This window comes from Pieris brassicae, chromosome 2, assembly GCF_905147105.1.
Source record: "Pieris brassicae chromosome 2, ilPieBrab1.1, whole genome shotgun sequence".
NCBI lineage: Eukaryota > Metazoa > Arthropoda > Insecta > Lepidoptera > Pieridae > Pieris > Pieris brassicae.
The window spans coordinates 5,374,411-5,401,372 of NC_059666.1; the positions used below are offsets into that span (position 1 = coordinate 5,374,411).

At 34.4% G+C, this 26,962-nt stretch overlaps 3 protein-coding genes across 3 annotated transcripts; 2 read left to right on the top strand and 1 right to left on the bottom strand.

Moving 5' to 3' along the window:
- The first annotated feature begins 2,297 nt into the window (after positions 1-2,297).
- On the top strand, positions 2,298-4,086 carry LOC123720521 (myosin regulatory light chain 2). Its single transcript, XM_045677165.1, has 3 exons — positions 2,298-2,424; positions 3,139-3,309; positions 3,596-4,086. Exons 1-3 carry the CDS (start codon positions 2,422-2,424, stop codon positions 4,013-4,015), a joined length of 594 nt encoding a protein of 197 aa, XP_045533121.1. The 5' UTR covers positions 2,298-2,421; the 3' UTR covers positions 4,016-4,086.
- Positions 4,087-5,115: 1,029 nt separating this feature from the next.
- Positions 5,116-10,239, top strand: LOC123720608 (protein C12orf4 homolog). Its single transcript, XM_045677296.1, has 8 exons — positions 5,116-5,451; positions 5,721-6,048; positions 6,268-6,489; positions 6,929-7,102; positions 7,473-7,659; positions 7,937-8,102; positions 9,030-9,148; positions 9,592-10,239. The coding sequence occupies exons 1-8, from the start codon at positions 5,268-5,270 to the stop codon at positions 9,808-9,810; spliced, it is 1,599 nt and encodes a 532-aa protein (XP_045533252.1). The 5' UTR covers positions 5,116-5,267; the 3' UTR covers positions 9,811-10,239.
- Positions 10,240-11,086: 847 nt separating this feature from the next.
- Positions 11,087-26,510, bottom strand: LOC123720219. Its single transcript, XM_045676758.1, has 17 exons — positions 26,384-26,510; positions 25,753-25,920; positions 22,570-22,729; positions 22,239-22,349; positions 21,729-21,785; positions 21,283-21,367; positions 19,992-21,049; positions 18,657-18,814; positions 16,579-18,236; positions 15,790-16,489; positions 14,904-14,982; positions 14,177-14,328; positions 13,833-13,911; positions 13,376-13,527; positions 12,653-12,731; positions 11,832-11,906; positions 11,087-11,733 (listed from the first exon to the last, which is right to left on the bottom strand). The coding sequence occupies exons 2-17, from the start codon at positions 25,918-25,920 to the stop codon at positions 11,699-11,701; spliced, it is 4,806 nt and encodes a 1,601-aa protein (XP_045532714.1). The 5' UTR covers positions 26,384-26,510; the 3' UTR covers positions 11,087-11,698.
- Positions 26,511-26,962: the final 452 nt, after the last annotated feature.

Genomic DNA, 26,962 nt, shown 5'->3' on the forward strand with positions numbered 1-26,962 from the left:
TGCTACTTGGAAATCTATTTTCTTTACATGTATTACCGAACAATTATAGGCTCTAAAATCAAGTCAACAATAAATTCTAATTGTTACTATTAGACTAAAACTTCTTAATATAACAGCCGGCCAAAATGAAGAATGATGGCCAAAATTGCAGTAATTTAGTCATTTTTTGCCCTACAGAGCTTATTTAAACAATAAAACAAGTAGATTTATCATAAATAGCGTGGAGAAGCGTGTTCTGCGATACTGTGTTTATTTCTCAACCCTGTAATCCGTGATTCTGAACCCGGCAAAAAACTATTGGTCTTTTTTGATGCGATATTTGATCATCAATTCAAAAATCAGGTTACATAAGTTATTAGAAAACCGGCGGCCTTATCGCTGCTAACAAGCGATTTCTACCAGGTAAATATGGAAAAATAAAAAATATCTACTGAGGGTAAAGTACAAGAAGGTTCACAATTATCAAAAATTACATAAAACACTAGAAATTTAACTAAAATAATGATAAAAACGTAAATCTTTAAAACTATATCAGCAGTGTTTATTTCATTGTCTGGTCTGCCCCAAGTCCTAATAAGAGCGTTGCTATTGCTACCTCCCAAGTACGCCATCCTCAAAGTCTTGTAAACAGCTTGTTTTGGAAACTTCCCACCTTCGTTTTTGAATTTCCATTATTTTCATTAGTGGCAGGAATAGATAAAATTTAAAATGAAAAACATGTCACGATTTGCCATTTTGTACGTTTGCCATTCTTGCTAATTGTCTGTATAGGGACTAAATATCGGTTGAATCAATTTCACAATTTTTTTCCTTTTGTAAATAGTAATATAATGAAGGTTTTTGAAAATATAATGTATTCCATCTTTGGCTATATCTTTAGTATTGTATTTTTATATATAAATTATCTTAGTTATTCGAAAAAAATAATAAATAATTTAGTTATAAAGAAGTACAGTCTGAAGGACATAAATAGAGAACAAATGGAACGTACTATTTTTATCACGATATGCTGGGCGGACTGTGTTAATTTTAACACCAGTATTGGTCACCAAGGTGCGTATTATATTTGTAATCTACACTCACATAAAATCTCCAATTCCTATTATTTGGATATATTAAAAGATTTAGGACTTTTATGTTTGGGTCACGCAAAAAGTCTGAAACGATGGTTGTTGGTCACAGTATTATAGATTTGAAGCTGCCTAAGGGTATTGACACAGGTATTTCAATAAATTTAACATACATCCGATCATATGTCGCCTCCAGAAATCGGAGGAAGACGGAAGACTGAATCCACTTTTATAAAACATTTTTTTAAATACATTATAAGTATATCTATAATATCTGATAATAACTAGTTTCCGATAAACTAATAACTAGTTTGTGTATAAACGTGTGTAAAAAATATATGTATGTAAGCACCTGTAATAATATATATGGTATATATTATTATAGGTGCTTGAAAGCCTAAATATATCATCTGGTCAGACTGATAACGTGTCTTTTAAGTCAGTATAATTTATGAAAAGTGTAATCAAAGATATTATAGATGTAGAATGTTTCTCTAATAGGACTAAACTTAATTTTGTTATCTATCTAAATTAGTTCTTGAAGAGTAAGTCCTCAATAAATTAACAGTGAAAACAAAAACGATAAGAACTTTTTACGTCTAATTTAAGAAAAAAGCAGCGCAGTGACCAGTGTTGGCCTAGTGGCTACAGCTTGCGACTCTCACCCCTTAGGTCGTAGGTTCGATTTCCGGCTGTGCACCAATGAACGGTTTTCTTCTATGTACGCTTTTAACATTCGATTAGTGAAGGAAAACATCGTGAGGAAACCGGTTTGCCCTAGACCCAAAAATTCGACGGCTTGTAACAGGCTCAGGAGGCTGTTCACCTACTTGTAATGATCATGAAACAGATACAGAAATCTGAGGCCCAGACCTAAAATGGTTGTAGTACCACTGATTAATTTAAGAAAAAAATCCTTCCAGAAATTAAAAGAAATATAGTTATTATATAGGAATGTAAATAAATACATATAAAAACTGTTAAAATATTACTATTGTTTTCACGCGAAAACTAAAAATAGAAAAAATAGAAAACTTTTAATTCGTTTAACGCACAAATAACAGAGGTAATTAGCCCAGCTGGGCTAAAAAGATCTATTACAAATACAATCGAATTTCGATAATTATTTTCGTAGTCGCGGCTGCCTGGATCAGCTCACGGACGCTTTCTGATACTCCTATAGCTCTGATTTGGCGAACTATATATGGAATGGAGTATTGGCCGGGAACGGATTCTCGAGGGAAGTGGGGAGGGAAAAGCTTGGTAGTTGAAACGGGAGCAACATCTCGGAGTCAGGGTGGGACTGCCGAACGGTACAGTCTCTCTTCCGTCGATCAACAAACTCAACACAATGGTAAGTGTAGTGAATTGTGAAGTGATAGTGAAGTGACGTTTGACAATATCTTAATAACACCAATACTTGGAGTTCAATGAGATATACGGATCGATCAAGATAAATTAAAATGAAACAACTACAAATATTCAAATTCTAAAGTTTTGAAACTATGCTTTTTACTTTTTTCTTAAAATATCTAAAATATTCATAATTAAAAATTAAATAACAAAATATAAGAAATTAAAATAGAGAATACTAAGGAATCACAATAAAGAAAAAAAAATTAAGATTTTAAGTAGGTACAATTGTTCTGAAATAGTGTAAATAATTTTTATAGTTGAATAAGTAAATGAAAGTGCTCTAGTATCGACTATATTTCAAGATAAATCTGGTCTTTTAAGTGGATTCTATTTCGGTATAATTTACGTAACGAAATGAGATGGGCGCGTAAGCTGAGCTGTCCTAAAAATAAAGGCGCCTGCCAAAACGGGAAGTGACTAGTACATCTAATGTTTCGAATTATAATGAATTAAACCTTAAATAAGGATCAATAAGAAATTAAAAATGCTTTCCTTTCACGTAAAGTAAAAAAAAGGTTTTAGTTGACGTCGCTATTGACAGAACTTAACTAAATAAACTGGGGTTAACAGAATTCAACGGTAAATTTAATTGTTTTCGGGTAACGGTAACCTGTGATAAAATATTTTTAATAAACAAGCTTAAATGTTTCAGGCGGATAAGGAAAAGAAGATCAAGAAGAAGAAGGCGAAAGAAGAAGCGCCCGCTGAGGAGGCAGCAGCCCCCGCTGAGAGACAATCTTCCCGTGGCAGCCGTAAGGCTAAGCGCACTGGATCCAATGTCTTCTCTATGTTCTCACAGAAGCAGGTCGCTGAGTTCAAAGAGGTAACTGTTATTGATGATAAGATCACGGTATTTCACATGAAGTAATGAACGCAGGTCAAAACTAGTGTTAGTTGTATAATATACTCTTATCTAGTACTTAGACGTCCAGTATTTCAAATAATATAATAACTATAAGGATTTTCGTGGAAACGTAACAATTGAACATACGTCATCTGAATTATAATCAAAATGATTATTTAATGCATGTCTTCTTGTTTTGTCAACAAATGTATGGTGTTGTGCATAATAAAATAACTGCTAATTGTTGACTATTTCTCTTCCACAGGCCTTCCAGCTAATGGACCACGACAAGGACGGTATCATCGGTAAGAGCGACCTCCGCGCCACCTTCGACTCCCTCGGCAGACTAGCCTCCGAGAAGGAATTGGATGAGATGGTTGGTGAGGCTTCCGGCCCAATCAACTTCACCCAGCTCCTCACACTCTTCGCGAACCGCATGTCCGGAGGATCAGACGATGACGACGTTGTCATCAACGCCTTCAAAACCTTCGACAAGGACGGCAGAATCGACTCAGAGAAGCTCAGGCACGCACTCATGACCTGGGGCGACAAGTTCTCCGGTGACGAAGTCGATGAGGCATACGACCAGATGGACATCGACGACAAAGGTTTCATTGACACCCAGAAGCTTATCACCATGCTGACCGCTAGCGCTGAGGATGAGGAAGGCGGTGAAGCCGCGTAAATTGATTCCACTACGAAGAGGTTGACCACCCGACCGCAGGTCCGCACGGATTAAACGCGTTGCGAACCGAATTATTTTTTATTTATTACTCTATGTTACATTGTTTCCATTTTATAATTTATATATAATGAAAATATAGTTCTACTATACGAATGGCGTGTACAACTGTCCCTATCACGGGCTTGTGAAAGCAAACGACGGTAGACGAGGGCTAGGAATACTATGTATTCATTTATGTTTTGTTTCAAATAAAGTATCAAGTCTGACTAAATTAAGTTATAGCCAAGTTGATAGCAACCTTGTCTTTATTCACCACACAACCACATGACACATATTAGGAGACAATACATGAGATAGCTAAATAAATAGCCTGTTCGGAATAAATAATATGACTGCCTGATCTCCTGTAACCTCCACGGTGGGGAGGAACTAACACATTTTTACAGTGATCTATTCCATTTTCATAGATATATACAACCCAAGGTCGAGCTACGCCATGTGCGTTACAGACTATATAGCTTAAAGGTGACAAACTAACATAGCAGTGTAAAGTACACTATTAAAATAATTTAACTCTCAAGCATTAAGCAATAAAAACGGCATGTAACAAAACGAGCATTGCCACCTCCTCAAAGTACGTACATACACGACTACCAGCGTGAGACAGTGTCTTCCAACCAATAAAGACTTCACCTACTACGTTATTATTCTACTTGGCAACGCAACTTGTAGATGTTAAACTAAGATAACTGTAATGTAAAGTATCCTTTTCCACAAAACAACGGATTTAAGATACAGTGTTGGTACCTGTGGTAGGCTGGTACATGTAAATTTAATTTCATTGAGCTTCAAAAGTACGTTTTCATGTTCAATATGTGTGAACTACGAAATACGTTAATTTTATAATAAAACACAACTGAACAACGATATCAATTACTTTATTGAAAAAACAAAAAGTATTCTTTGATTTTCAATTTGTGAAATTTAATTTGTATTGCACAGTTAAAGCTTGGCGTTCCAAATTGAACGAAATACAACAATTGATAGATTACTTTGCAACAATGTCAATTGTCATTTATGATTTTAATCGTAAAATAATAATGAAATTTCGAATACCTCTATAAAAACTAAAAAAACAGCTGATTGATTGTTATTGCCCACATCTTATGGGTGTTTATAAATTATGATTAACTTATTTTAGTAAGAATTGCCTAAATAATAAATTCGTAAATTAGATACTTTTAATTATCTGATGATGACGACTGAGGCAGGTGAAAACGTATCGAAAACATTCAAATTCTCATTTCCTACATGTACAAATAAAGAAGTTCTTTTTAAATTGGAAGTGCCCGTGGATATTCCTTACGAAGGATCTTCACGTGAGCTGGTCCAACGTGTGTTAAAAATGTTTCATATTCCTGTATACTTGGAAGACGGTATGTATAACTCTTCGTACACAATTACATTAATTATGGCAAATTAAAATCACTTTAGAAAAAATATAAAGCTCTATAGAAATGACTATCAATAATGGTTTTATAAATGGTTAAATGAAGCACTCTACTAGCAGAAAATCTTCTAAGCCGGTTTGACTAAAAATCTAAGACATCAAAATATACAAAGTGGGTATTTAGTTTTCACCACAACATACATGAAAACTTGCTTTCATATTAAGTTAATTGTAAATATTATTAACAATTTTCAGAGTTAAATGAAAAGTTAGCAGAATTTATTGCTGAGGAAACTAAAAACTATCACAATGAAAGAGATGAAAAATTACTAAACCAATTGAAAAATGGAGAGCTAAATATTGAGGGAATTATCAAAGGGTGGGAGAAAAATTTCAAAGAGAATGTATTAGAATTCGCTGAACAGAAGGGCTCCTCCGATGAAGAAGTATTTGCAACAGCCTATCACAAATTAGTCCATTCTCCAGCATTAGAAACAATATTGCAAGTGGAAAGCTCCTATGCCAAGACAGTTATGAATATGATTCAAAACCGTGATAAGGATATCAAAAACCTTACTGAAAGGTATTTTAAATTTGTTTCTATTTAATAAAAATATATTTTGCATCCAATATTTAATGTCTATTTATTATCATGTCATCAATAATGGTTATATATTGAACGGATTTTACTTTAAATCTCTTCTAACATTTCCTGCAATTACTGTTTTTACAAAACTTTAGCAAAAATATTGAATAAATAGTATTTACATTTTATTTATTCAGTTTCATTTTAAAACAACAGGCAAACTCAAGAAATGGAAGATAAAATCAGACTACTTAATATCTCAACAACAGAAGAGGAAATTAATGCTTTAGCTGGAAAGCATTTTGAAGAGCAAAGTGTAGCAGCTGGCCATTGGGAGTCCCAACTGGATGCTTTAAGACATGCTCAGAGAGCAGCTCATAGAGCTTGGCTGATGACTGCGTTAGATGACTATCAGCTTAATGAAAATGCTACACCCAGGTATTTTGTAACAAAAATTTAGGTTCTGCAATTTGTATAGCATTTTTTAATATAATCTACATTGAACATGTTATATATCAGTGTGAGCATAGTGGTTTAATGTAGAATTATAATTTCTGCAGTTGTACATTCAATAAAATCAGATTAAGCAGTAAAATATTCATATTATTTGGGCAATTAATACTTGCTTATAGATTGAAGGGACACATGTTGAATAAAATATTGTATGTATTGTATCACCATGTAGTAATTATCTTGTACCTTGATTTACACCAGCAATTTATTTAATTTTAGTTTTTTAACTCTAGTCGCACATTAATAAACCTAAAGATATTGAAGACTGTCACATTTAATTTAAATATAACTCATGGATATATTACTAATGTATAATGTTACATAAACCAATTAATAAAGTTAAAGTTGTAAATTTCTTTTTCAGTAACTCTCCACTATGCATGTTCCCTCCAGATTTACCTGGGCCGATTCAACCGGCTCCACCAAGGCTAGAAGAGAGTTTTACCATACATCTAGGATCACAGCTCAAACAAACACACAATATACGACTAGTCGCTGTTGATATTTTGGATCTGTGTTCTGTGAATCGAGGAGATAGGTTAGTCTAAAAATTATATTAAGTAGTAATGTCGGATTAGATTAGCTGTATACAGTTGAAGAGAATCAAAATTAATGCAATAACAAGTTCTTGTTTAAACCTACAATGATTTATTGTAAGCAATTACTTCCAGTACTATTCGCTTCCATTCCTTGTATAAGTAAGCAATGTTATACTCCCTGACAAATCTTACTATAACCCTCAGGGTTATCATAAATACCAAGCTCATCTAAATTTTAAAATGCTCTCCTCCTCCTAAGTAATATTATGTAAGTAAATGTAAATATAATCGATAAAATAATTCATCATTACTTTTTACCAAGTTTTAGATCTTTTAAGTAGTAGCTAATCTCCCTTTTTTACCCCACAGCGGCACATGGAACCGCGCCCAACCAGCTCTAGGATTGTACTCAAACGACCTATCAGCTGTAGTACTATTGGCTGAGCACGAGCCGTCACGTTCACCTCTCGTTGCCCTCGCGAGGCAGGCCACGGAACATCACTTCGATGACGTTGAGATACAGTTACGAGATATCGCTGAAAAAGTAAAGGAACCGGTGAGTGTAACATACTTCCGTAAGCTTACCGTAGAGAACGCTTGGCCTACCTTGAGTGCAACATTACTTTCAACCCTGTTCGTTTGAATCATGGATCGACAATTAATTTCTTAAATTGTTTCTATCTACGCATTTAATACTTGTGAGGAAACAGGTTATAGAAACAGCAACCGTCAATTTGTGTCTGAACGACCTAATTGTCAAAATTTCAAATTTATCAAGAAACCTAAAGGGTTTCTGCCTGATTGGCGAAACTAAAGAATGTTTTAAATTTCAGGCAGAAAAGCGTAATTTAGAACGTGTAGCAGGTGACGGGCGAGGGCGAAGCGCCCGGGTCAAACGCTCGCTGCAGCCCGGGGACGTGTATCTAAGCAGACACAGCAATTTGGCGGATGCACATTTGGTCTATCATCTCGTCATAGATGATGAGCAGATGAAATCTGGTTAGTAACGGTCTAATTACCAAAAGGCTAAAATGTTTTGTTTATTTATCTTCAAAGTTACACTAGTGATCCTCACGGTGCTTCCTCAGTTACTGAAGGTCGGCAGTCAATCGCCGAAATTTCTCCTTGTACATTGCTAATCTAAAGAGTTGTTTAAGCCTTCCATTCTTAGATGTTCCGTAGCCAAGACTTTTTGCGCCTACCATTATGGTCTGAAATGTCGATACTGCCGGTTACGGAGGATGTAGCCAAGACATCAGACTTTCCTCTGCTTGATGGTATGCACAAATTCTACCTATTTGCGTAAACGCTTAAGAACTTCATAGTTTAAGACACTGTCCACATTTCAAAGCGAAATTTTCCGTAGCTCTTTTATAGTCCAAGCTTCACAGCCATTCGGGGCCAATTATAATTAGAGTGATATCTAACTAACCCAATAGAAGCCGATATGATCCGAAAAATGCTCACAAAATACACTGTAACTAACTCAAATGTCCCTTTGTTTTCTAAATTAACTACGAAGACTATCTATCACATGCATCCAAGCACCAAAATGGAAAAAGGATCAGGTGGGGTAGTCAGCACAGTATTACCTGAAGCTGAGTTTCATCATCGCACGTTAAGGTACAATACGAAATTCCACTGACGTCTAGGTGATACCTTCGGCGTCAGTCGTTACACAATTGTTTTTAAGGCAGTATTTACCAGCTGCGCACTTAGGCTCCTTCTAGAAAAGAGCGTACCAATTCTTAAAAGGCCGGCAAGGCACTTGCGAGCTCCATGGTAATGAGGTTACATCGTGTGACCGTTTTCCTGTTGCCCTGAAAAAATCAACGCACGACTACGAGGCACTAGGCCGACTCTTCTCCATTTATAACATGAATCACTTTGTAATAGTATTTTCTACGTTATTTTTCTTTATTTCAGGTGATATGACGTCTCGTCACCCAGCAATTCTCGCGTTACGCAATATCTTAAAGTCGGCTTCGTGTAATGACGTCACTTCTATTGCATTACCATTGCTTCTTAGACATGACTTAACTGAGGTATGAATTTTACTTCATACAAACGTAATAATAATAATCCAGTGGAGCAACCCTATATCTGTCTTAACCTCTGATCATTTCTATTTCATAGACAAGAAGGCAATCAGCCATGTTTGACACATGTCGTTGATTTTTGGATTTGAGATATGCCGGTTTTCTCACGTTTTCCGTCACCGTCTGAAAAAGTCGAGGATCGAATCTACGACCTTAGGGAGAGTCGCACGCTGAAGCTACTAGGCCAACACTGTTTTAACATACATGATTTAATTATACAAACAAATCTATGAAAATCGGTTAAATTGGAATTTTTAATTTTACTTGAAACAGCTATTATATTCATTTGTAACGATTAAAATAAATCCAATTTAATTTCCATATTCACTTAAAATGTTTTTATATGTAACGGGTAAAGAAAGTCCTGTTTAAAAACAAATTTTCAACAGGAAATGACAATGTCGTGGTGCATCAGACGAGCGGAATTAGTGCTCAAATGTGTAAAGGGCTTTATGTTAGAGGGAAGTGGAGGGGGCGGGGCAGAACTACGGACTCTCACCGTGGCGTTGCCTTCTACCACTAACCAAACGTTATTTAGTGCTCTAGCAGATTTATTGACGAATATATTTAGATTGGCCGGACCTGTGCGGCAAAATAAATTAGAATAGAAAATATTGATCTGATTCAATTAGTTAGCACTCCCTAACAAAACCCACAATAGTTTCTCCACACGACGAAAATTCGAAAAGTTCGTTCAATACATGGTCAGTTAGGTATAGTAATAGATAAAATCTTATTTCAAAATTAAATAAAGCAATAAATCTTAACTCATTTGACTTCCAAAAATACTTTCTCTCACTTTCAAAAGGATGCAGGTTGCGTACTGTTTAAAAAAAATGTTGATAATTCATGGTTAATTACCCAGATCTAAAGCTTTTCTCTTTTACGATAGTATACGTAGGTAAATAAAAATATGAATACATATATATTTTTTCATTCTATAACGGAAAAGTATCCTATACTTTTTACGTACATTAGATTATTTATCTTTTGTGTAAATGTATATAATTATATCGTTCTATCCTATTATTAAATAACATTCCTATATTATATGTAAATGTTTGAAAAATAAATTGTTGACAAATTCTTTCTTTTGTTTTCTTTAATTACCATAATTAGTTCCTATGTTCAGTGCTCTGTTTTCATGATCAGTTGGTCTGCAAGGTAAATTCTGTTATGTTCTGATGGGCAGGATATAAAAATCTGACTCAACTTTAACAATGCCGAGATCGCATAAAGCTTAGACAAATATTATATACAGAAATATAATTGTGTCACGTCCGTATAATGTAGCTTCTCTCTTTTGAACTCTTCTTTCAGTATATGTATGGTACCGATATCAGAACCTTATTTGCTATCAGAATTAATAAAATATAAAAATTATTTTTCACATATGAAAAAATGTGAGCGTTTTCAACCAAATTAGCATCTGAAATTTTCTGATTAAAATAACAAGTGAATAAAAAACAAAAACTATAACATGAAAACAAATCTGTCATACGAGCCGTTAGGGGATTCAGAGGTGAAAAATAATAGAGGATTCACATTCTAGGTCCCATTAATGTTTTCGCTGTATACTTATAATACATTTACATATAAGCAATATTTTTTATTATTAAAATATAGAGCGAGATATTTTTATCCACTGTGAAATATCGTTTTGGCTTCTTCACGAACAAAGTCACTTGTACTTTGTTGCCCCGAAATATATGAAAAAGTTTGCCTTAACACGTAAATTATATAATAAATCAATTTTTGAGCAAAATCGGTTTAATCGCACTACTTTTGAAAACCTAGATAAATGTTGTTTAATAAAAGAAATATTATAAGGAATTTGGAAGACAAATAAAAATTATAAACACGTTAAATATCTTTAATTACTTAAAACGATACAAAAATACTATTTAACCCTACAATTGGCAATGTTTTGATTAAAGTACAGTCAGCAGATGAGCTTGAATTGTTACAAAAATAGATAAAATGCTTAATCATAATGTAATAGTAGATAAAAATAAAAGTGTTATAATTAAAGAAATAAACTACAAGTAGATAATAATTACTAAACATAACGCTAGTGTAAGCAAACTTATGTCCAATTATATAAAGGCTAATGAAAATAACTACAACATTTTTTTAACTCACTCCTTGGAAAGAGAAATTTTAGCGAACTTGATTATGTATTGAGCATATCTTGATAAAAACATAATTAATTCCGATTGATTTTTTTTAAAATAACAGTAATACCTTATTTAATCACGTTACACAATTTTAACTTTAAAAACGAGCCTCTATGAGAGGACTTTTAACATAACATTAAAATAACGTAAAACCGTGAAATCTGTCAGTTCAATACTCCCATAAATGACTACTAAATAATTAAACGTTCTAAGAACTCTCCACAATTATAATCATAAAATTTACAACGAACACAAATTGATAAATTTTGACTTAAATGTAATTTGTACTGATCTTAACATTAAACAGCGTCGTTGACCTTTATCTTTTTTGGCCGCGCATTTTTGGTTGAGACTCTAAAAAAAGTCAATAATTTAAAAAATCACGATTCGTACCAATAACGAACGGTAAAACATACACTAAGTAGCTATTGTATGCGAAATTTATGAATTACCAGCTTTAGAGCGTGTCGTACGAGCCGGCAAAGTAATTTCGGCTGCCTTTCGCCTCTTAGCGGTTACAGATGTTTCTGAAAAAGAAAATTATTGGATAACGTTTTTGTCTGTAATTTCATCGTTAACTTTTTCGTGGCCTGATAACGAGACTTTTAAGACAAGTCTTTTTTGCGGTCATTAAATTTTTCTAATTAAAGAGCTTTTGCATGCATTTAAGAAAATTAGTAGATAACTATTTTGTCTCTGGTTTCACCGTTAATTAAATAAATATAAGTCGTGGCTAACAAACGAATATAAAAAATATTTGACGATGCATGTAAGACAACATAATGTAAATAGCTCTACCATAGTTTATTAACATTTTTAGTGCCATGGAACGACTACGCGCTGCTTTTGCTATTTTAGAAAAATGCCATCGTTGCGAAAGCGCTCGTTTTGACAGTAAATATGTAGTATTCAATTTCTGTGTTTTTTTTATTATAGAATCTTGTATTTTTTTTTCATATAAATGTTGTATTTTTTTAAATATTATATACCAATATATTGGTAAAACTTGTATGGCACTAAAAGGGTTTGTTTTAATTTTAATTTCCTGTGTAATAAATGAATAAACTAGTATTCAATTATTACACGCGAAATTTTAACTACTACACATTATATAATGAGAACAGGTTATTACGCAATTATCGGAATCCGTTTATTATAGATTAACCTACTACTACTAGTACAAAAGTACCCACATCAAACTGGGAGTCCTATACGACGTCGGCCTATTTTTTTCTAATGTAATCTCAGCTATCTGTTCGTTATGCAAAATTACCTTTCTTAGCAGGCGTGACATCTGGAGATTTCCTCTTACGACTTGTAGATGGCGCTATTGTTTCTTGAGCTGGAGCGACCTAAATTAATTAAATTGCATTTTAATATTTCTCTAAGTATAGTGTAATTCACTTTTATTATAGTGTCTACTTGGTCACAGATAGCATCTTTCTTTGAACAATTTCATAGATAATTTAATATTCAAATGGACACAGATAATGAAAACAACAGATTTAAAAAAAAAATAAAGAGCAAAAGCTTGTATTATACCCAGCCTTACCTATGGCTGCAAAACTTGGACACTCTCTGGTTAGAGAGCCTTCTGCCAAAAGTCATGGGAAGAAGTATGCTGAGAATAAGAAAATTAGACAAGCAAAGAAACGCAGCTAGATATATCAGGTGTGACAGAAAATCTCAATGGATGGACTAAATGAAATGGAGATGAACCGGTCATATGCTGCAAGCCCTGAAAATTGGAGCAAAATATTGGCGGAAGGGGTCCCTAGAGACAGAATCCGAAGAAGTGGCCAACAACGCCACGAGAAGAGTCGCAAATGAAAGAGAACAGTGGAAAGGGTTAGAGGAGCCAAGAGGCACACCGAACTAAATAAATATAAATATAAGGATATATATATAGGAATATAAATGCTATATTATTATTATAATTGATACACTAAACATATTAATGTAAAAAATTAAACCAAAATAATATAAATTGAATTACCTTTTTTCCTTTGGGTTGAGCTACTTTATCCCCTTTACTGGAGCCAGCCTGAACATTAGCTTTCGCTCGCGTCTTCACTTCAGTTTGCTTCTTAACCTCTGTGACAGCTATTGCAACCACTTTTTTTCTTCCGCGTTTTGGCTTTTCAATATCTGATTTATAGTTTTCAGTTAATATAAAACTATTATAATTTAACTAGCTTTACTTGAACGAGGTTAGGTTAGGTAAAACTAAATTATAACTTAAGGTAAGATTCAGAGTCGAGACTTAACTCATTGGCCAGGCATTATATTTAGTTTCGTCAATTTGTAAAATTAATTTAATTACACTACTGTGATCACAGTTCTGGCACTTCTAAAGAGTGCAAAATTATTGTGATTGATAAATTGTAAGATTTTTGTCCTAATTTAATACAGACGAGCGGATGCTAAAGGTTATAAATTATATGTGAATATACCTTCATTTTCAACAGGAGTGGTCTCGGGGGATTTCCTCTTCCGGCTTGCCGGCGCTGTTTCTTTAGCTTTTGGGACCTCCTGTTAAATAATAAAAAGTAATGTTAACAGACTTAACAATAATCAAAAATACCGAATGAAAACGGTTTTATGCAAAGATTACATAAAAATATTGTAAAAATCTCAATCCTCAGGATTTGAACACGATTGTGATCTAAAATGCGAATATTTTCCAGTCCATGCAATTAAGTCATATTCACCAGAAAATCGAACCCCGTAATGCCATGTTAGACCCGAATATGATGTTTGCGCAATCCAACATAAAACAGTTACTCTTTACATATACCTTCTTTCCTTTTTGAGTTTTCTTCTCAACTTTGGTAATAACAGGTTTTTCAGTAGTTTTAGCTCGCGTCTTTACTTCAATTTCATTCTTCACAACTTCTGGGTTTTTCGTTTCAGTTAGTTTTCTTCTGCCTCTTTTTGGTTTTTCTATAACTGTTTAGTAAAGATATTGTCATTATAAATACTATATCTGCAGAAGATTTATCTACTTCTTAGAATTATAGGCCTTGAAACTCAAAAAGATGGACATTCGACCTGTGTTAGGCGGTTAGGTTGTCCTAAAATGTTAGTTTAAGGAAGGAAGGGTTACGATTTATTGTGATTAGTCAACAGAAGTTTACCCTTGACTCATTTTACGATTATAAATCGTAAATGATGATGTCAAATATGAAATACGCGTAATAATAAATTGCCTTGCTGAATCTAAATGCATCAATAACTAAACAAATCACGTTTCGTAGAAATAACGAATTGGTTTCACCGCATTAATATTCGATTCATATATACAGTTATACCTGGATAAGGGAAAGCTCAAGGGACCGCAATCGCGTTTTCTCTTACAAATACGACGTAATTACAAACAAAATATGTGTATTACATATTTATTGAAATAATAGCTGAACATAAATGTTTAATCTATACACATTCACATCGCAATTACGGATACGCAGTATGTATTAGCAATAAAAATACTTTATATTTTTCGTCCGTTTTAAACATTTACTAACCTTGATTTTCAGGAGGCTCGACTTCGACAGCTTTACCCTTACGAGTTGTCTTAGCGGTTGCGACAGTCCTTTTAGTAGCCTACGACAATGTGTGAATAGAACATATATATATATATGAAAACCGTTGTGGAAATTTATACGTACTAATATAATTCTTATTTTCTATACGTCATTTACAAAATTCATAGTTATATGGTTTCGAATGTCGCACTATAATGACGTAGCACTGTTGACAGTATAACATAAAAGGTAATTGAAATTTGGCAAGGAAATTCTGTTTTAATTTGAACAGAAAAATACATACTTGACATTACTTAATACCTTCGTAAAAAATATTACTGGAATTTTAACTAAAGTAATCTTTCGTCTTTGGATCAAATTCGCTGTTATGAAAATATGTTATGTCTAACCACTCCATACAAGCATCTTGTAGAACAAAATACTTAGCAGCTTAGTCTTACGATTTTAGAACTGGTTCAAACTTTGATTTTACTTTTTATTAATGGTAATAAAGTATACACTACGTTATCTATATGAATAAATATCACGAATTTACCAAAAGCGCTGACGTCGTTCAAATCATGTTAATAAAAATATTAAATTAAATAATTACAATTTATATTAACCTACAAAGTAATATTAAAAATAATTAAAAAATTAAAAGTTTGGTCACCGTGATAGTGTACCATTAACGTTGGCAGCATTTCCTCGCTCTATTGCGATACTTATGCGTTGAGCCAGGAAACCAGCTCTGCAGTCAGCGGTTTGTAAATACAAATTATACGTATTAATAATTAATTCAAAATACATTGATTAATACATATTAATACAATAAATTCAAATGTTCTATTTAAATAATTACAACAATAAAAAATATTATAAATACCTTATTCTTAGCTTGTGCTACTTCCTTGTTGACAGCGGCCACTCTACTTCGAGTTTTCCTAGCTGAAGCGAGGGCGGTTTTCGCCGGAACTACAATGGAAACTCTTTTCGTTTTCGAAATTTTTGGTGTTAGTTTCGTCAAAACCCGCGCTTTGCCTTTAACAGTGTCCTTTGCCTTTAACATTTCCTCAGTTTGCTTAGGACCCGCCTTTGTTTTCTTGGCTTTATCATTTTGTTCTATTACCGGGATTTTGCCTCTACGCGTCATTCTCATTGGTGGTTTAACTACAATCGAGACGCGTCTAACACTGGATTTCCGTGGCGATGTTGCTTTAGAACGTGTCGCTCTTGGTACTGAAGTTGTTGCCGTCTCTTGTTCAGACGTTTTGACTGTTCGTCGAGTAGTTTTAGTTTCTTTTGATTTTTGGTCCTTCGATTCCGAAATTTCTTGGTTTTGGGCACTATCTGACTGCTCTTGGACCCGTGGTTGACGCGTTTTTCTGGACGATTTGACAACTGGAGATTTTTTGTGAGTCACTAGTGACGTGGACGGCTTTTCTTCAGTAATAGTGTCTTTAATAGTAAATGTAGTATTTTTCAACGCGCTGCGATTTTGTCTTATGGATCGTGACGTCCTTCCGAGTGATACCGAACTGTTATTAACGCTGATGTTAAGTGTGTGGTCAATCAATTGTGACGTTCTGAAAATAGATATTTATTTATTTCATAGAATGATGAATTGTGATATTAAAATAGTACAAAGAGCAAAGTAAAATAAAAAACAACATACTCGGCTGTATCCAGACGTGCTGGCTTAGTGATAGGAGAGATTTGGCATAACTCTGTGGAGTTCAGCGTCACATTGCCTTTAACTGGAGTCGATTTTAAAGTCTTAAGCGACCTTTTCTTTAGAGGCAAACTTTTTTCGCTATACACTTTAATTTCATTATTCTTCATCCAGCCATCCACGTGTATCGAAGTCGAATCGTACAAAGATTTTGCTTGGCGTGTTTTTTGTTTAAGTTTCATCTTCTGCGCACTCGCTGCTTTATAGGTCCGTAATGGAGGCTTGTTCATTAGTAGATCAAATGTCGTGTCCATTTCTGAAGTTTCTTTGAAAATTTCTTGGATTCCGCTTACGTTGCTGCTATATCGTTCTTTTTCTAGTCGATATAAACGCCTCACCCCGCGCACATCACTTAAATCATTTTTGGGCGATTTTATATGTAAAGCGTCCTTTACTCCAGAAACCCTCAATTCGTTCCGAGGACTCCTCCTAAATAATCCTTTAACTCCACTTACGTCCTCCAGTGTATTCTTAGGTGATTTTTCCTTTTCTCTAAATAATCTTTTAACTCCCTTTACATCTTCTAGAGTATTTTTAGGTGTATTTTGCTTTCTCAACGATTTGAATAAGGTCTTTAATCCCGAAACACAGCGTAGGTCATTTTGCGGTGATTTAGCAAATAATTCTTTTACTCTGACATTACTTAAACTATTCTTAGGGGCCTTGGCAAATACGTTTTTGTCAATTTTATCTAAGTCTTCATCAGACTCGGTGAGGCTTTGGGATAATTTTCTTTTCAAATGTGAAACGTCGAAAGAAGTGGTAGCCGATTTATCAGCTCTCTTCGATGTTCTCGGAGAATCTTCGTCTTCCAATAGGAATAGATCACTATCGTTTAATCTAGACTTGCTACGAGACCTCTTGGAAACCTTAGTACTCGCAACAGGTTTATTATTTTCATCATTTTGGGGTGTAATAACTTCAGGTGATTCTGCGTGTGGCGGTGTGTCATTGGCATTCTCATATTTCGAACTTAGATTTATCGGCACTTTATATGGTGTGCTGGAAGGCAACGCTACAGCAAAAGATCTGGATTTTCTGTGACTTCGAGGGGTTCCAAAAGGTGTAGAATCAATCGTGTTATATTCCGTAGCATTAGAATCGCGAGAGACCAAGTCTACTACTGAATAACTTTCGGCACGTGGACTTAGTGTTTTTGTTAGATTTGTTTGTCCTGATGTGTTTTGTGTTTTAAGAGTTTCTTCAAGAGCTTTCTGGACAATTAGAGAACCACGCGAAGACCTGGATTTAGGTGAGGTAGCGATTGAAGTTTCGGGAGTTTCAGTTACCGTCATAGGACTACCCAAAGTCTTTTCGATGATACGACTGCTTCTGGAATGTATGGACCTTCTTGAAGACGGTGAGCCGTGACTTGATATACTATCAAAAGTCTGATTTGTTGTATCCACAGTGACCACTGAGGATGATAATCGATCGTACTTAGTATCATGTTCTAGATTGCTAAGATCGAATTTAATTGATTCCGTTTTCCGTCCACTCCTTGGATCCTTAAGAGTAGATTTCATAGCACTTTTTCTTGCAGATTGACAAGATAAACTTCTTCGCGTTGAAAGTTCGTCGCTGGTACTTAGCACAGAAGTCTGCAATTTATAAATAATTGTTATGTATATATCCATATACATGTTTCACAATAATCAAGATTAGAATAATAACTCTGTTTTTGGCCTTCACTTGATAGTTTTGTTTAAAGTAGATAGTAGTAAAACAAGGAGACTCCTTAAAGACTATGAGAAACTCTTGCTTTCGTAAGATAACTAAAAAAATAATTAACTGTAGATTTATGATTAAATGTTGTTTCAATTATTGAAGGCCCGATTATCTATTGAATTTCTCGTAAATATCGGTTATATTTTGGAAGTATCCTTCATACATCTTTCTTTTCTACCAAAATTGGCACGAAAAATTTGTGATAGTTGTCAAACACGACTGGACAGATTAAATTATTTTATAGGTTAAACATAAGAATAGCAAGATACTTAGACAATGCAATTGAAACTTACATTTCCTTTCCTTATTAAGCTGTCTCTTAGTGCCCGAGAGCTTCTTTTCATTGATTTTGGTATTGGAGATGGCTTTATCACAACAGTAGATACCGCGTTTGGAGACTTTGACTTCGTATGACGTGTCATCAGCAATAAAGCAGCTTGTTTAGTGTGGTCTATGGATGAGGATAAATAATCACATATTGAACGAAACATTCTTAAGAACATTTTAGTAATTTAAAGGATATTAATATTTTTTCTCAAAACAGCACTATTATATATATAAGCACTATTAGCACAATAACAAATAATTTAACAACATTTACTTAACCAGACTAAAAACTGTATTATTTTTTATCAGAATACGAGTTTTTTAATGGAAGACAATATAATTATATTTAAGTAATATTGCTTCATAAATTCCCAGCAAATGAGTATTTAAAGTAAGAAATGTGAACGAATAATGACGCCCAAGCGCAGACTTAGTCATCACTTTCGTTTCGTTTCGTAAAAATCGTCTTTATCGCAAACAGTTAGATTTGCAACTAAAGGTGTATGCATAATGCAATATTTCATTATTACAACATAGGTAGTTTTTTTTTTTGAAATCCCGTAATTATGATTGTCATAAGATACACAATTTAAATACTGTATATTTTTATTATTCAGCGATCCAATTTAAATAACATTAATAGTATCTTATTAAAAGAAATTGTAAATTTCTAAGCCATTTTTAAATTTATTTTTACTTGGAAGTGCTACCTATAATCGTCGTAAAGGAAGTACAGCCAGACGAATTGAATTTAAAATTAGTAAAAGGACAATGTTAAGGTAATATATTCAAGTTCGTATAAATGTCGTGATAACAACGTCAATACATTTCCCATTTTTTCTGTCTGAGTAATTGTAAAAAATACCATGAACAATTTAATGAGGTCAGTTTTTGTTGATGTCTAGATAATGCATAATTTGCAATTTACAGTTATGTTTCCAAATTAAATTAAGTTGAAATATTTCTGTCTATTAGTTTTATCGCAAATTAAATGTTTGGATGAAATATCAGATATTCCTATTGAGAAAAATATATGCCGTTTTTGAATGTAAAAATAACGTTGCATCTACTTTAGATTACGTTAACTAGAAAGATAGAAAGAGTTACGTCAGCTTAGCGGTAAGCGTGCTCACAGCCCTGAAGTCCACAGAGGACATAGTGGATTTTTCTTTGTAAATGGAGAACTCTTAAATAAACCGGCATTAAAAGCACACGAGATGAATACTAAAGAATCAATAATCAATAACGTACACACAGAAATCTGTCTCATTACGGAGCATCGTACTAAGAAGTTAACTTACCAATTAAAGTAGGTGCCTGTATTTTGACGGGCCTATGGGACTTTCGTAACACCGTCAAGCGAAGCGATGTATCGCGCCAAGTCCGCGGCGTAAGAGACGACTTGTTTGTCGCGAACTGTTGAGCCCGCGGTGTTAACGTTCTTGCTCGTGGTGGTAGTACGCGCTTCTCTGGGATGTGTGTCTGTCTATTTGACGATTTCGGCGTACTTGTCAGTCGAGACCTACTAAGTACAGATGTTGAGGTGCTTTGTGACGGTGTGCGCGCAGAACGTGGCAACAAAGATTTCGACTGATTCAACGGTGTTCTTGCTGCAAGTACACTTGAACGCGATGTGTCACGATTTTCTGTCGGTGTAATTGCTAGCTGTGTAACTGATTTTGATAGTATTGGTATAACTGAAGATTTTTTAGTGAGCGCCTTTCGTGATTTAACTGAGTTGGTCACAGGTCCCAAAGTACGCGATTTGCGTGTTTCCCTAGGCGTAGATGCCCGTACTGTTGATTTCGCTTCTGTTCTTGATTGTAATGGGGTAACTTCGACTTTTGAACTTGATTGTGTGTGCCTCGGGGTAGTCCGTATTGAAGTTTTTGTTTGTTTCGATGTAACTTCTACGGGTTCTGATGGGGCATCTCTTGGTGTAAGGGACTTCCGTGTACCGGATTTGGATTCTACTTTTGTGTCGTTTGGTGTAACTGCTAACCTTGACCGGACTTCACGTGTTTCTTTCGGTGTGAGAGTCGCCCGAGTTGTGGATTTTGTTTCTATTTGTGTTCCTTCTAGGATTTTGGAACGCGACTGAGTTTGTCTCGGTGCTTGAGTCACCTTTGTTTTTTCTCCTTCAATTTCTAACGGTATACATGCCAAGGATTTTGAACGCAATTGTGTGTCTCTCTGTGGTCGTGTTGCAGATTTAGTTCGACATTGTAAATCTGACGGTGTGAGGGTTTTCCGTGTTCGTGTCGGTGTGATAGGCGCTCTCGAGCTTTTACGCGACTCTATCCATTCTGAAGCCTTTGTATTTGTTTGGATACTTTTTTGGCTAGGCCGCGCTGATTTCCTAAAACAATTTTATTACTTAATTCTTTAATTATAACTGTCATTGGCGCTAATAGCTTAATTTAAGAAGTACATAATATGTATTTGTATGAAATAGTTATTTATAAAATTGAAATTGATTTAACGATTCCTTATCACGGACTGAATTACCGTATATTAGACTATGAATACATGCGAGAACAACATATCTATACAACATTTATAGCAACCTAATCATAATAATTATAAAAGTACCTCGTAATTGTTTCTTCAGTGTTTTCATTTTCCGTGTTTTCAATTTGACTAGAATCAGTCAATTCGGGAGTGCTACTTGGTTCTCCTAAAAAAAATATGCGTATTAAGTTACTAAAGGAATTACTTTACCAATAAAAATGCTTTTATAAATAATTAAAATGTAGATTAATTAAACAATACATTTACTACGTTATTGAGTTCATTTTCAACTGTCATTATTACGTCAATATAATTTCTGTATACCCTGGGTAAGGCTATCAAGACTACAGCGCATGGGCCAGCACAAAAAACTTTCAAATTCCGACTAGAAAATAACATTTATTTTTTATATTTTTTAAGAATCCAATTGGTTTCACATTAAATTATTTATAGTTTTTTTTTATTGAAACATAATATGTATGTGTACTCAAATCCTTTGTTACTCCCTGCTTGTCTTATATACTTACCCTGCATTACATTTCTTCTCTGCGGTTGAACTATTGCCACTTGCTTCCTACTGGAAGCTGCAAGTAATTAAATTATATGAAAATAATTGTCCATTGATTTACATGCATTTATATTTATGGACCAAATGTTAGTATTAACTGCTGTCTAATATCTAATGAGCAGTGTTGGCCTAGTGGCTTCAGCGTTGGACTCTCATACCTGAGGTCGTAGGTTCGATCTTCGGCTGTGCACCAATGGATTTTATTTCTATGTTCGCATTTAACAATAGCTCGAACGGTGAAGGAAAACATCGTGAGGAAACCGGCTTGCCTTAGACCCAGTCGACGGCGTGCGTCAGGCACAAGGCTGATCACCTACTTGCTTATTAATTTAACAAATGATCATGAAACTGATACTGAAATCTGAGGCAAAGACCTAAAAAGGTTGTAGCGCCTTTGATTTATTTTTAATATCTAATGTACATCTTATAAAAGGAACTAATAATGAATGTTTAAATCGGTTTCACTCACCAGGTAGTGAATTTCTCTGATTATGAACCTGTGTATCATGGAGTACTGGATCACTGGACCGACTTCTATGACCCTTGCCTCTGCTACGAGTTTTGTTTATTGCTACTAATGCTGCAGTAAATGGGAAACAAAGAAATGTCTTTAACATATTTTCTACTAATTAAGAATTTTAAAATAGAAAATTAATTAATTTAAACATCAACAACAACATATTGAATAAATTATGGATCAAATTATTAAGTTAAGTTATTACTGTGGAACTTTGTAAAAAAAAGTTTCAGCAATTTTTTATTATAGTATTATAGACTAATTTCTTCATATATATGCTTACGTGGTTGTGGTTTAGAGAGGGGTCTGTGCTGTGGTTGTGAATACTCCCAACGTAGAGCCCGTCCACCCATAGAAATGATATCACCGTGCCTGAGTACAGCTACACTTACAGGCACATCATTCAGCAAAGTGACACCTTCAGATACACTCTGTACCACAGTCTGTAAGCACAACATTTTTAGCATTGTAACAAAGTCTGATTTAATTTTTCTTGTAAATTATTTATTGGCTAAGCCTAGCCATAATTTTATTGTTTGTCAGTACATGCTGTATATCAGCCCTCACATAGCAAAATGCAGGTGAAGGACGCTTTTGACTAATCACAGAGCTAGGTGAAATGATATCAAGTAAACATCATTGATGAATGAAAGATGAATATCAACTTGCAGATATTGCTTTATAAACCATATTGTCTCCTTTTATGTTTAGCTTCTTTAGACCAAAACAAGATACAAATCCCAAACTCAACGTTGAAAAGTTCGAAAAATCACACTAAGTTAAGCCGCCAATTAAATATTATAACGTACAACGTCAAATTAATTATGATATTATGGGAATTTCGGAAGTTAGACGACAGGGAAACAAAATACAAGAACACAACACCTTTATACTTTGCTACATTGGATGGACACCCGGACAACATGGGGTGGGATTCATAATACACAAGTCGCTGAAAAACAATGTTCATAGGAACAATAGAACGTGTAGCAACTCTCAACATGAACATTGAAGGGAACAAGATATCAAGTATACAATATACGCACCCACAGACAAATCAAACGAACATGAAATTGACGAATTTTATAAGACCATAGAAAACGCCTTTGAAACAGGACACACACACCATTCTAATGGGAGACTTCAATGCAAAAGTTGGAGTCCCCAGGGAAAACGAATATCTAGCTACGAAACAAATCGAACGATAGCGTTTCTTTCGCCTCTATAGGTCAGACTTGTTAACTTCGGGATGACATGAATTAACAATTATAAATACATACCTGTTTCAAGAAAAAACAAAAGCTCAGGTGGACTTGGCGATCACTTGGACTTGGACATAACATTCATTCGAATTTCCATTCTTTCGAATTACCCAAAATTGTTTCAAAAAATAGAAGAACTGAACCTAAACTACGCATCAGACCACCGTCCTATTAGGTGTAAAATTAGGCTTACCACGCAAAAGAAAAATAGGACCAACTCCACAAATAATAAGACAGGTCAACTTAGAAACAAGGATGAAATAACAAAATAGAAATTAAACCTATCAAACTTTCTTTTGGAGCCATCAGGACAACCTTAGCCTAGAGAACAAAACGGTACAGACCTCCTATGACAAAATAAAATCGGCCATCCAATAAAGTTTGATCCTTGCGAATCCTAATACAGAAGATAATAAAAAATATTACAAGAGCGTACTCTACAAACAAAAAATAAAACACTCCGCACTGTACAAACTGGTTAATAGATATATCAAAAGAAACCATGCAAAATATAGACAAGATATAAATAATAGAGAAACACCTTCAGCTTTACGGTAGCTCAAAAAGAGCAAACAAAGAACTCAGAACAAACCCATCCTGGATAGAAGGACCTTAATAAAGACCTAAAAAATCGATCGGATATTGTCAATACAGCAACTAAATTCTACAAGAAACTCTACAGAGACAAACACGAATTAGTTACGAAATTGTAACAGTAACTGTAGCCTGCTACACTATACAACCAATCCACGAAACCGAAGTAATAAACTCAATAAAGAAACTGAAATTCGAAAAAAGTCCCGGATCTGACAACATCACAAATTAATCGCTAAAACACGCTCACCTAATTTTAGCAGAAACATTAACTGAACTGTTTAATTCTATACTTCTAAGTTCTTAAACGCCCATAGAATGGTCCGAAGCAGATATCGTACTTATATATAAAAAGGTGATCCAAAAAAATATCAGCAACTACAGACCAATCAGTTTGTTACCAAATATATACAACCTTTTCGCGTCCATTATAAATAATAGGCTAAGGCCGATAATAGAGGCAAAACAACCTGTAGACCAGGCAAGTTTCAGAAAAGGGAACTCGACTACAACCACACCATTGACTTAATTATGGAGAAAAATCAAGAGATTCAGAGACTCCGTTACATAACTTTTGTTGATTATCAAAAAGCTTTTGATTCAGTCAGACACATAAGTATATGGGAAAGCTTAAAAGAACAAGCGGTGCCAGATAAATAGATAAAGGTGATTAAAAGCATATACAATAACAAGAAAGGAAGAATAAAGCTCGAAACTTTAGGCCCCGCCTTCCATATAGAAAGAACGGTAAACAAGAGGACCCACTATCACCCCTTATTTTCATAGCGATACTCGAAAACATCATGAACAAGTTAGATTGGAGTAAAACAGGACGCTTTATAAAAGGCACCTACCTAAGTCACCTGAGGTTCGCTGACGACCTGATACTTCTGTCAGAGACAGCCAATGAGACCCAATTCATGATAGAATCTCTACAACAAGCAAGTGCGGAAGTTGGATTGGAGATGAATCTAACAAAGACTAAGATAATGACTAATACACAAATAAGACCTATAACTATCAAGGGTAACCCTTTAGAATATGTAGAAAATTATACCTACCTGGGAAAAAGAACTTGTGTCTACTACCCAGCTTAACTTATGGAAGCCAGACATGGAAATTTTCTACACGAAGCATGTTAAACATAAAAACGGACTAAATATGTCACACAAAGATAAGAGCCGTCACTAAAGTTACACATGCTTTAACTTTTGTGCAAGCTGAAATGGAATTGGACTGGCCATGTAGTGAGAATGTCTAGCAGAAAGTGGACCAAACGAGAGCACCAAAGGACCACAAGGCAGGAGGCGGAAGAGGAGACCCTTAGACCAGTGGGAAGATGATCTGAAAAGATCACCTGGCATAAACTGGCACTCCATAGCACAAGACCGACAAAAATGGGCATCTGTGGAGCCTTTACCTAAACCAGGGTTCCTGTTAATTAATAAATAATATGTATATATTACTAACATAATCTAAGCTAACCTACTAACAAAAATCAATATTTTTGGTTACTGTAATATAGCAACAATCAACTATTGTAAAACAAGAAAGAAAAAGGCTTATTATTAATATGAATAGATATGCAAAATATTTATTTCGTCAATTACCTGATTAGCCTGTACCATAACAGTGGCATGGTGGGGACTGACTGCTGGCAGCATTAGGCGGATGTCACAAGCCAGATCAGAGCCAAGGGTGGCCAAACCCTCTAAAAGGGCATACTGCTTGGCATCGCGACCAGCGCGGTCCAGCACTATAAGCCTACCACCTGACATCTATTCAACAAGTAAATATTGCTTAAATAATCTAATTAAAATATGAGATTTAGAGTCAAAACCCTATTACGACTCCCATATGTCAACAATTTATTGGATTTGGCGTAACTCATTCTGATGATGATGTATAATTCACTCAGCAAAACAAACAATAAAAAATGTTTATCGTATCTTAAAGCCATTAGTTGTTTCGAGTTTTGATTAGATTAACGTAAGAACGCATTTTAATATCTTTACTTTTAAGTTTTATATATTATTAGAAATTAGAAAAAAAAACTAAAATTTTCCTTTTATATCCATAATCCAAATTTTTCGTATCCTTTTCCCGCCAAAGAATAGATTATTACAACCTTGACTGAACCTATGACGCCGGTACAAAATAACCCAACACACTTGCATTTATTCACAGTAACACAACAGAACTGCCAAAAACTGAAATACTCTTTACAAAACTAAATCTTACCTAAATAAAAACTAAGTTAAATTAGTTTCTTATTAAAGAAATTATAGCAACACAAATCACAATAATTCATTAACACTACAAAAAATAAAAACAGTACTGAGAAGAGAATGTAAATTAAAAATGGCCGTTGTTGGCTTTGGTTTTTCTTTGCTTTATGATTCGCTGATCGTTCTCAAATCCCGTAGATACTAGATGCAGTCCATGTACAGATAATGTCAAGAACCTAAAATGAAAACAGAAATTGTATTGTATTGTGAGACTCGCTCTAATTTTTTTATCATCACCCGTACTAGTGCATCTAAAAGACCATATTAAGCGGCTTCGTAAATTTTTTATCATCCAAGTCATGAATTGAATTTGAATTGAACGGCTGCAGTCGGCATCGTGCTGCTCGTGTATATGAGCCCTTAGTTAAACAGCTGGGCTGTTAATTGAACAGAAAAATTTAATTTTGTAATTTCTCCGTTACTCATAATTTTACTAGGAAATTCAACTCGTGAGTAACAACTTAATCACTAACAAATGACACTATTGATAAATAAGATTAAGAAATATTCCATGTAATCCTCCTATTTATCG

Excerpts from the sequence above, each read along its gene's own strand:
- LOC123720521 (XM_045677165.1), top strand. Across the intron at positions 3,310-3,595 it reads AGGTCGCTGAGTTCAAAGAG|GCCTTCCAGCTAATGGACCA; the intron begins GTAACTGTTATT and ends TCTCTTCCACAG.
- LOC123720608 (XM_045677296.1), top strand. The coding sequence starts at position 5,268 with ATGATGACGACTGAGGCAGGTGAAAACGTATCGAAAACATTCAAATTC. Across the intron at positions 7,103-7,472 it reads TCTGTGAATCGAGGAGATAG|CGGCACATGGAACCGCGCCC; the intron begins GTTAGTCTAAAA and ends TTTACCCCACAG. Across the intron at positions 9,149-9,591 it reads TTAGACATGACTTAACTGAG|GAAATGACAATGTCGTGGTG; the intron begins GTATGAATTTTA and ends AATTTTCAACAG.
- LOC123720219 (XM_045676758.1), bottom strand. The coding sequence starts at position 25,920 with ATGTCAGGTGGTAGGCTTATAGTGCTGGACCGCGCTGGTCGCGATGCC. Across the intron at positions 21,050-21,282 it reads ACTGAAGAAACAATTACGAG|GAAATCAGCGCGGCCTAGCC; the intron begins GTACTTTTATAA and ends AAATTGTTTTAG. Across the intron at positions 13,912-14,176 it reads AAACTCAAAAAGGAAAGAAG|GAGGTCCCAAAAGCTAAAGA; the intron begins GTATATGTAAAG and ends ATTATTTAACAG.